At 37.4% G+C, this 10,235-nt stretch overlaps 1 protein-coding gene across 4 annotated transcripts in view; it reads left to right on the top strand.

The window, feature by feature from the left end:
- The window catches only part of Pde4d (phosphodiesterase 4D), a 1,223,725-nt gene that overhangs the window by 1,165,654 nt on the left and 47,836 nt on the right, over window positions 1–10,235 (top strand). For 3 of the 4 annotated variants that reach the window (XM_010626919.3, XM_010626922.2, XM_010626921.3), the window contains one exon: window positions 611–723. In XM_010626919.3, the coding sequence (XP_010625221.1) occupies window positions 611–723 (113 nt within the window). Of the gene's footprint in view, window positions 1–210; window positions 525–610; window positions 724–10,235 lie in introns of those variants that run through there. The other variant, XM_010626926.3, reaches the window with a different exon arrangement.

Raw genomic sequence — 10,235 nt, 5'->3', positions numbered from 1 at the left:
GAGCGCGCACGCAGCCCTGCGGGGTGGGCGAGGTCCGGGGCGCATCCTCCAGCGCGGACATCCCGGACGAGGACTCCGACCCCACGCGCCAAAACAAAATCACACCGTGCTCATTGTGTCCGCCAGGGTCCCCCTGTGAAAGTTGGCTGCTCGCCCTCTGCACGCCCTCTGGGAGGCTGAGCCTGAACGCCAAGCTGGATAAACCCGCACGCAGCCCTGCGGGGTGGGCGAGGTCCGGGGCGCATCCTCCAGCGCGGACATCCCGGACGAGGACTCCGACCCCACGCGCCAAAACAAAATCACACCGTGCTCATTGTGTCCGCCAGGGTCCCCCTGTGAAAGTTGGCTGCTCGCCCTCTGCACGCCCTCTGGGAGGCTGAGCCTGAACGCCAAGCTGGATAAACCGCACCTCCCCGACGCCGGCTGCCCCGTGAGCACAGCCTCGGCTCCCGTCGCGCCGCTGGGCTGGGCAATATGAAGGAGCAGCCCTCATGTGCGGGCACCGGGCACCCGAGCATGGCGGGGTACGGCAGAATGGCCCCCTTTGAACTCGCTGGCGGCCCCGTGAAGCGCTTGAGAACTGAGTCCCCCTTTCCCTATCTCTTCGCAGAGGAGGCCTACCAGAAACTGGCCAGCGAGACCCTGGAGGAGCTGGACTGGTGTCTGGACCAGCTAGAGACCTTGCAGACCAGGCACTCCGTCAGTGAGATGGCCTCGAACAAGGTAAGCCCTCGCTGTGCTGTCGCCCACGCCCCTAGACTGCCCATTCCCCCACGCTGGAGAAGCACCAGGCTCCCTGGCCCGTGAAATAGAGATACTTGTCACACTTACTGCATATGAGCAGTTCTGCTCCCTTGGAAGGAGGATTCCCGTTTCCATGCCTTGCTTCTCCCACTCACTCTAGATAAATCATTTTGCAAAAGCAACTTTGACATAGTTTGATTGAGTGTCCCCAAGACACAGGGCTGCTAAGTGACACTTTGCCCTTGCAGCAGAAATCCAGTAGGGTCGGTTAGCAGTGCATATCTATAGGTATTCTTGGGATTCCTGGCTGGAAGTACGAGTTGCTGTGTGTCAATGAAATCACTTGGAGGCCACCACCTACTGCCTTCAAACTCAGAAGAGTTTACTGAACTTGTAGCCTTTTCTCACATTTATCCAGTTGTCAGGGTAGCCCGCAAGAACTAAGCCTTTATATATCACATGTGCATGGGAACGGTAATGAACTTGGAAGGTTCGTTGTGATCATTACTTTTGTCTCCTTCAGAATTAGAGAACAAGCCCAGAGTTTAAGGTCATTTAGTTACCCCCAGGCTTCGGCTGGGTATTTGCGCCGAATGTGCTAAGGTGCTGGTCTTGGCAGTTAATGGGGTTTGGTGGTGGTGGTGGGGCTTGAGAAACAACCCTCAGTCTGAGGCAGCCTTGAAGGCAAGGTACCGTCTTCTGCTGTATTTTTTGGAATTCCTGTTCTTTTTATCTTTGTTGTGCAAGGGAATAATTGCTGTTTTGTATGTTTTTAATGAATGACCAGCTGAGGGGACAGTAAAGGAGGCATGACCGTGTTGGATGCAGATGGCAGAGGGATTCAGCTAGTAAGGACTGGTCATATTGTATGACAGTAATAGTTGCCTCTAAAAGATATTTATATATCTTGGCCACCTCTTTGCAAGGTCAACAAGGTTATGCCATTTTACTGTTTATGTGTACATGTCTTTCAATGAGTAATACCTTTTTGTAATGCTTGCTATAATTTTTACCTCACTTATTTTTTTTCTCCTGCAGTTTTTACAAAAAAAAAAGGCATAGCATTGAGCCACTTGCATATCATTTCTGTTATCATTGCTTATATAGATAGCATTGTTCTTTAAATGAAAAGTTGGCTTCAAATAAAAGGAGTTCCCCTTACACCCTGCCTGCAGGTAACTAACCCACATTGACCTACCCAGCTGCCTACTGATGATCAGATTCCTGGGGTTTGTTTTGTATTATTTCTTTTTGTCATTTGGTCATTTATTTCTAAATTTAGCATGGTTCCTCTGACGGTTCCTTCTTGCTGGGACTCTTCCTCTCTGCAATCAGTGGCATTAGGTCCTATTCTCATTTGAGTACTTTTTTTGGGTACCGGGGGTTGAACTCAGGCCCTTGTGCTTGCAAGGCAGGTGGTGAAACCACTGAGCTAAATTCCTCGCCCTCCTATTTTTATTTTTATAAAATATGTCATTTATTCATAATTTGATTCATAATCGCAGCAGACATATGCTACTATCTCCAGTGTCCTAAATACTAAAGGGAACTGTTTTGCATTGGGCCTGAGTTCTCAGTTGCCTGGTTGATCCTTTGTAGTAAAAACGCAGAGCAGAATCTGAAGGCATTTAATAAAATACACACATTTATTTACGTTTCCAAGATGATTTGACAATACTTTTTCAGCAAAATGCAGCTCAGCGCAACAGTTACTTCCCCAAGTCCATATGTTTAATTTGAAAATTGATATTTGTTCTAACAGTGTATTGTTAAATGGCTTCAACTGTGAATAGTTTACCTATATTTTAAAATAAAATTATTTTAGCTCACAATAATTCCTCAGAATGACATCTTTCTTTCACAGGCACCAAATAAAGTGAGGGGTATTTTTTTTTCTTTTAAATCTTCAATGTGTAGGCTTCCAAATTAAAATTTGAGTTAATTCACGTGGTTAGTAGAGAAAATAGGCTTATTTGGTTGAAGTGAAATAGGTAGAATGAGAACTACTTTCTCAAAATTCAGTCATTCTAGTTGTGTTTCTTTCTTGTGGTTGAAAGATTATTGACATGACACTTTTGAAAATTAAGCTTAGCATAGTTGGAGCTGCTGCTAAAACTTAACGTCTAGGCCATTCATTTCTTTTTTAATTAATTTATTTTTAAATCAGTGTTATACTCACCTGCCCTTTTATAGATGAAGAAGGATTAGCCTAGAAAGAAGAAAAGCTCTTGATGAAGGATGTAAAGTTACCCTTCTGCTTGATAACAAAGGCATAAAGGAAGAGCTATAAACTGAGTTGAAACAGCTGATCTGAAGGTCTCTATGAGTAGCACTCTGCCTTCTGTCTGGACTAGGAATACACACAGTTTGATTCATGTGTTTGCTCAGTTGCTTGACATCTCTTTAGTATGAATGAATAAATCTGAAACGTTTTTTGGTCATTAGTCTTATTGCTACTTATTCTGTCAGTGTTTTTAATTTATTCTGTTTTTGCCTTTGAAAAAGTAGTACACTTTTCTATTCTCATTTTTCTTGGTGTTTTTAAAATGTATTCCTAACATTAAAAAGCCTAATAAGAAATTAGTAAGAAATCTAGATTTTTAAGTGATAGTAGAAAATATTTATTGTTTTGAAATGAGTTTGGGTGTGAAGAGAAGGAAATTGCTTCCTCAAACCCATTTAACTAGAATTAACAAATAACATAAATTTTTAAAAAATATTAAAAAGGGAATCTTAAACAGTAGTTTAAAAATGATGTTAGAAACAATGAGTTGTAGTTTCTATGTTGGTATTTTACTGTACCTAGTGCTTGCTGATGGTAAAGAGGCAGGAAAAATTATTGAGATCTTGGACTCGACAGAATTAGCCAAAACACATGTAGGATGTTTGTACCAACTAAGATAGGAGATTTCAGGTGGCATTTAATTTGAGTGATTAAATCTATAGTATTTACCCTCATAATCACCTTAATCTGCCTCAGACTTGTTTAGATTTCCTTTGGAACCTCATTGCTACAAATGAGAGTAGTTTTAGAGGAGTTTTAAAGCTTTGGAGACAGGCAGACTTGGTAGTTCAGTCATGGTTTTGTTCCATTTTTCCCTAGCAAAGTTACATTTAAAAAATGGTGTAAACTTCTTTAGCTTCAGTTTCCTTGAATGGATATAAGGTTAATGTGAGAGTTCAAAAAAATGTATAAAAAGACTAGCTATAACATTGATAAGAGTAGACACTGTACCTTTATTACTTGGGGTTTAGCTGAAACTTTATTGATTGCCTCTTTGGCTAAAATGGGCTTTTGGGGGGGTGGTTGTTTTTTTACTAGTCAGATATAATTTATGATAGACATTTCTATTTTCATTAATTATTTTAATTGTTAGATAACTATCCTTACCTAACTTACATAACTGATAGAACATTTTGAAATTTAGTATTTTCTTAAATTTAGAATTCCAGACAGAAAAACTAGATACATTTTTAACTTTTTTACTGTAAAACTGAAAAAACAGCCCTTATTAATCTTTAGAATATGTACAGTATCAAGTAGGTTGGTGGGCATTTTTCCATCTTTGTGTATAAGTCTTGTAAAGCTAAGTATATTTTTAGTAAAATACTTTTTACTGCAGGGTAGTTTCATTGTGTTTTCACTTTTCTGTCATACTGAGTATATGAGGGTGAGAGTGGAATGGCTAGGCAGGGGAGGACAGAAGTCCAGACCTAAGTCTTTCAAAGACTATGTGTCCTGAAACCCTATAACTTAGTCCTTTTGCACCTTTCACCAGGCCTTTGTAAGTGCAGTGATGGTTGAAGGACAAAACAAAATCATTTTGAATTTGCCCTAAAACGTAACACCACACACACACACACACACACACACACACACACACACACACACACACACAAAATGTATATTGTTTCTACTCTAATTTTAGGGGCAGTTTGAAAGCCTGGTATTACCGGAAACTTGTTTCTGTTGCTTATAAATGAAATTGGTTTTCTGGGTGCTTTTCTGGTTGCTCCCCCTACTGCCTCATGATTGTCAATGCATAGTATAGCCTAGCACTTTCTGTGATGATACGTTTTTTTCCAGGCTGGAGGGATGCTTGAAGGAATATGGCATGTTCATAGAAGTGGCTTAATATGAAGGTATTGTAGCATTGCACAAGTACAAGATAATTAAGAATAGAAGCAAATGTTGAACTTTGCCAAGAAGGAAGGTGGGAAAGATAATTTGTACAGTGAAAATAGCAACAGTTGTTTTAAGATATTAAAACACTGTATTTAAAACTTAGGAAAGAGAGTTAAATGTTAATGCACCACAGAAAATCTTTCAAGTTTTAAAAGAAAATGTCTTCTATATTTATAGAACTAAACTTTTTGATGTTTTAAATTGGATATCTCCTCTTTCATGTAGTTAATAAAGATAGATTTGGGGAAGACTTGTAAAACTTCTATCTAGTGCCTTAAAGTGAATATGCAGGAACAGAGTCCTTGTTTTTATAAGTACTGTTAAAAAAAATGCTCTTTGCTTTTAATAATAGAAAAAGGGAAATTCTTTTAATGAAAATTTTGTTTCATTGAATAATAGTACGCCTTGACTTCACTTGAGCAAGATACTAAGGAGTAAACAACATTGTCTCCATTGACATCAATTAAGTTCCTCTAAAACTTCTCAGTTTTATGATTAGTAAATCAATCATTACTATAAAAATTGCTTTCAATTATTATGTGTTTAATTTATGGGGAATGGTGAGTTCTGTTCAAAAACATTATGAACTCATTAAAAATTTAAAAATTTAAGGCTTAGCTACAATAAAATAATTTTTGTCAATGTTACAAATAGAATAGACAAACTTTTTTTTTTCAAAATAGATAGCAAGATGTTAGATAATGCTTTGGTTCATCTCAGGAAGATTTTTGTGATAATCACATAGATTGTAGCTACTATTTAAGATAGAAATATGTAAGAGATGTGAGATGTGATTTATGTCCTGATGTTCAGTTCAATAAAATATGGTGTTTGATTTTCCTCTTGTTCAGAAAGAGCAAACAACTTGTTTTTAAAACTATACATTGCTGAGATTGTTATGTTCCTGACACTTGTTGTAATAGTTGTCATGGTTAGTCTAAGCTCTTTCTAGAAAATAAAAAAATGGGCATGCCTTTATCTTAATAGTCTCACTAATTTGAGAGCCATTTTCTTTTATTCATTATATGCCTTAATATTTGCTTCAGCAACAAGTAGTTCTTCTGTGTTCATTAGGAAATTAAATTGGATTTGCCAGCTATCATAATGATGCTTATGATCCTAGAGAATATTCTATTTTTAATAAAATATATTTTCTGTTTTATTATTGTTTAGTATTCTGATCTATAAAAAATTGTTTTGCCATGTAACAAGGAGTGTAATTTACTCCCTGGCCTAGAGTATTGGCCAGTGATTCTTATGGCAGCTTTGCAGAATGGAAAAGAACATATATATTTTATTCTTTTCTTTTCTTTTTGTCAGTTTAACTTGGGTTTCAAATTCCAGCTCTGTTCTCCTCCTAGCTGATATTTTGGGCAGTATGCCTTCTCTGGTGCTCAGAATGCTTCACCTCTCTGAACCTCTTTGATAACATTAGTTGTAATGTATGCAGGACGCATTCAGTACAGAACACAATATTGGGTGTTCCATAAATTATATGTGCTCACCTGTTTGAACTATACACAGAAATCCGATAACATAATAGTTCTAATTTCTGTTCTAGTCTAAATTAGTCTAAATTAGTGTTGCTCAGACTTTGCCATTTCTGTGTACATTCACATCTGCTAGTGTATGTTAAAGTTTTAAAGTAAATTATTTATAAATGTAAATACTCACCTGAATGCCTTACCTTTAAGAATGATATACATGAAATCATGGGTTTGAAGTTCTAGTTATATTTGTTCTAAAACAGATTGAATTTAATATTTGACAAAATGAAAAAAACACTCATTTGTAGGCCACCTTAAAGCATATTATTTGTTACTTAAGGGCATTGGACATAATCATCTAAATCAGCAGCCAAACAGTATTGTCATTTTTGGTTAGAAAGATATGTTTTGTTTAAACAACTTAAGAGTTTTCTTTCTCTACCATCTCTACCAGTGAGATTTCTCTAGTAGAGGAGAAAAATGACAAGTTGCTTTAGCAGAAATCTTTTGTTCATTAGATGATCATTCCTCAGGCAGAATGCTCTGTGGATTTAGAGCACCCATCTTTAGCAAGGCTACCTCAGTTAAATTCATCTTCTACCTTTTACTAGATATAAATTGGACCACTTTACCTTACATGCTTCAGTTTCTTCTAGATTAAAAAAAATGCCAACCCCAGTCAGCCTATCCTTGGCCTACCTGCCATTACCGAGCAGCCACAGAGCAAGAGAATAATGAAGTGTAATCTTCTGCAGGATGCTGGCCATCACCGTGGTAACAACCAATTATTAATTACAGCTGAACTTTCTTTGCCACTTAGGTCTTATTTTCAGGGAGATGCTGTTGAGGAAACAGTTGGTATGATGATTTGATGAATTAAAAGGACAGAATTATTAAGATTGAAACAAAGTAGGTGCTAGTATGACATATATCTACATCTCTAAAAGATTATGGTTAATATTTCTCTTCATATTTTGAGGAGGGTAGCTTAGAGAGGGGTTTGTTTGCCATCCTGATTCCTATCTTGATGAGCTTCTAGTGGTGGTATGATGATGTAGACAAACCAGAAAAGACTACTGAGATGTTTCATCTGCACATCTACCTTCAGTGACTTTTACAAAGCCAGTTTGCTTTGTATAGTTATTAGTCTCTATTTCTGTTTTTAGAATTTATCTTTGGTTTCTTTGTGTAATTTTACAACGTAGTCCATCAAACTGGCTTGACTTTTTATTTGGTTACTTAAAATTTCTTTAGATTTTTCTAGCAAAAATGTGTACAATGTAGGAAAGAATAATATAGCCAACTTTTTTCATCAATGTGTGTATCTTTGCTATCGCTCCCAGTGAGAATGAAAGCACCCCTGGCACTAAATCCTTTATTAATATTTAATGTTAAGAAAAGTATATTAAGAATATAGTCTTCCATTCCACATTTTCAACATTTTAAGCATCTTGTATACTACAAATATTCCCTTGTTCTGACAGCTAAGAGGGCTTAGCAGAGTCATATCCTATTAGGACACCTAGTACTCACATTTTGGTTTTCTAATAACACTCTCCAGTAAAAGGAACTAGGACTGGTTGGAGAAATAGCTGGTTCTAGGAACTTGCATAGGAAATATCAAGATGTACCTGGAGCATCATTTAGTGCCAGAAAGTAAGAATGTGGTCAAGTAAAACTCCATGATCGGCATGTATCAGAAGGATGCAAAAACAAACTGAAGGAGCTTCCCGTGGCCAAAGCCGGAATAATTTGAGCAAAAAATGATGTAATAGTAGATTATGACAATTTTCAAATCAAATATACATGAACCCATATTTATTTAAATAACTGATTGAATAAATAATTACATAGGGGAGAATAGACAAATCTCTTGTGTAGAATTCTAAATAACTTACATAGATATCCTGCGCAGATGGAGGGAGAATATAACCCTGCTGTGTGGGCTGTGCAAAATGACTTCCTTCCAAATAGTACAGTAGTAGTAAAAGTGGGGGAAAACATGTAGCTTTGCAGTGGGAAACCTGTCAAACAAACACTACCTCATTTGGTTATCAAGATCTACTTTTACAGTGTAAGTTATGTTGGTAGTGTGTACTCTTTGTATGAGCTGATTAAAATGGCACTCTGTACCGGTGACTTTTTCCTACTATAACTCTAATCTGATGGGAAACATGTCAGACAAATCCCACTTGAGGGATACTTTACCATATACTTGACGAGAATCTCTCAAAACTGTTAAGGTTATCAAAAACAAGGAAAATCTAAGAAACTCAGCCAAGAGGAGCCTAAGGAGAAATGACAAGTAAATAGAACATAATATCCTGGGTTGAATCCTGGAACAGAAAAAGAACATTCATTAGATGTAAACTAAGGAGATCTGCTTATAGCATGGACTTTAGTAATGTATCGATACTAGCTCAATAATGTGGCAAGTGTGCCTTACTAATATAAAATGTTAATAACAGGACAGTTGGCATGGAGGGCATGGAAGCTCTCTGTATTCTATCCACAAGTTAACTATATCTAACACTATTCTAAAACGGAAAATTCATGTTAAAAAAGTTTTTAACCATCCACTAAAGCTTATCTGAAATGCTACCTCCTCTACGAAGATGATTTTTGTCCTTTTTTTCCCTAAACTTCCCGCTGTTGGAGATAGTATGTCATTCTCTTTTGACTTTCACAGGATTCTGTTTGTGATTCTTACTTAGGACAATAGTTTTTTTGTTTGTTTGTTTGTTTTTTATTCCTCAGGGGAGGCCTTCTATACTGCTTTTAGCCCAAACCCAGTGAGTGTCAATGTAACATTTTGTAGATAGTCACAAATTAGTATGTAGGGTATGACAGTTAATATAAATTGCATTTCTTGCCTTCGATTGAGAGTTGAAGCATTAAAATCCTACTTTTTAAGAAAGTGTTTCTTTTTCATTGACAAGAGTCGTATTTCTCCCTTAAGAATCTCGGTTCTGCTTATGGATATTCATCTCTTAGAAATGTTATCACAACATATGCTAGGTTAGTCTCATTGTATTTAAAAGTTATAGTCCACAAGCAAGAAGCATAAAAGCCACATAGTTTTAAACTGTTTTCTTTTATACCTACCTTAGTAGTAACATCTTACTAGTTTTTGAAAATGACATATCTGTATGTGTTCTCTGCCATCCTGGGAAGAAAGAATATATATTTTGACTTTTGCCTGTTAGCAAGTACTCTGTGGAATTTTGCCCAGGGTGTGCTTCTGTTCTCATCAGCATCTCAGGTCTGCTGCACCACCATAATCTCTATAGTGGCAGCCTGTGGCTCTTGTTCCTAGCAAGTTGTGTATTGTGCAGACATAGACACCATAATAGGAAACACCTCAGCCTGTCATAAATAGGTCTGGAGAGTAAAAAGTACAAGGCAGGATGGGGGATGTGTCCATAGCAACCAGGCAGAGAGGCTGCCATACTGGAGTACATTTAGACCAATGTGCGCCTTCTCCATTTCAGAAAATAACTGATTTCAAGGCTGCTCTCTCTGTACGTACTCAAAGTTTTGTTGCTTTGTTTCTGTTTTACACAACTATGAATAAATACAACCTTAAAGAAATACTCTCTTGGGCTGGGGATTTAGCTCAGAGTTCCACCGCCTGCCTCGAAAGCACAAGGACCCAAGTTCAATCCCCGGTGCCAAAAAAAGTTAGAAAAAAATACTCTGTCAAGTATTTTGAGAAGGTGTATCAGCATGTTTTCCTTTTGTTCTTCTCTTCTTAATTTTACCTGATCATTCCAATCCAAATTCATTAAAGAAAGTTCACTATAGTAGGAAATTAGAGA

Source organism: Fukomys damarensis, unplaced genomic scaffold (genome assembly GCF_012274545.1).
Source record: "Fukomys damarensis isolate Sample0158 unplaced genomic scaffold, DMR_v1.0_HiC HiC_scaffold_1, whole genome shotgun sequence".
NCBI classification, from domain to species: Eukaryota; Metazoa; Chordata; class Mammalia; order Rodentia; family Bathyergidae; genus Fukomys; species Fukomys damarensis.
Note: the sequence above shows the minus strand (reverse complement) of the source record. Positions and strands in the feature narration are given on the sequence as shown.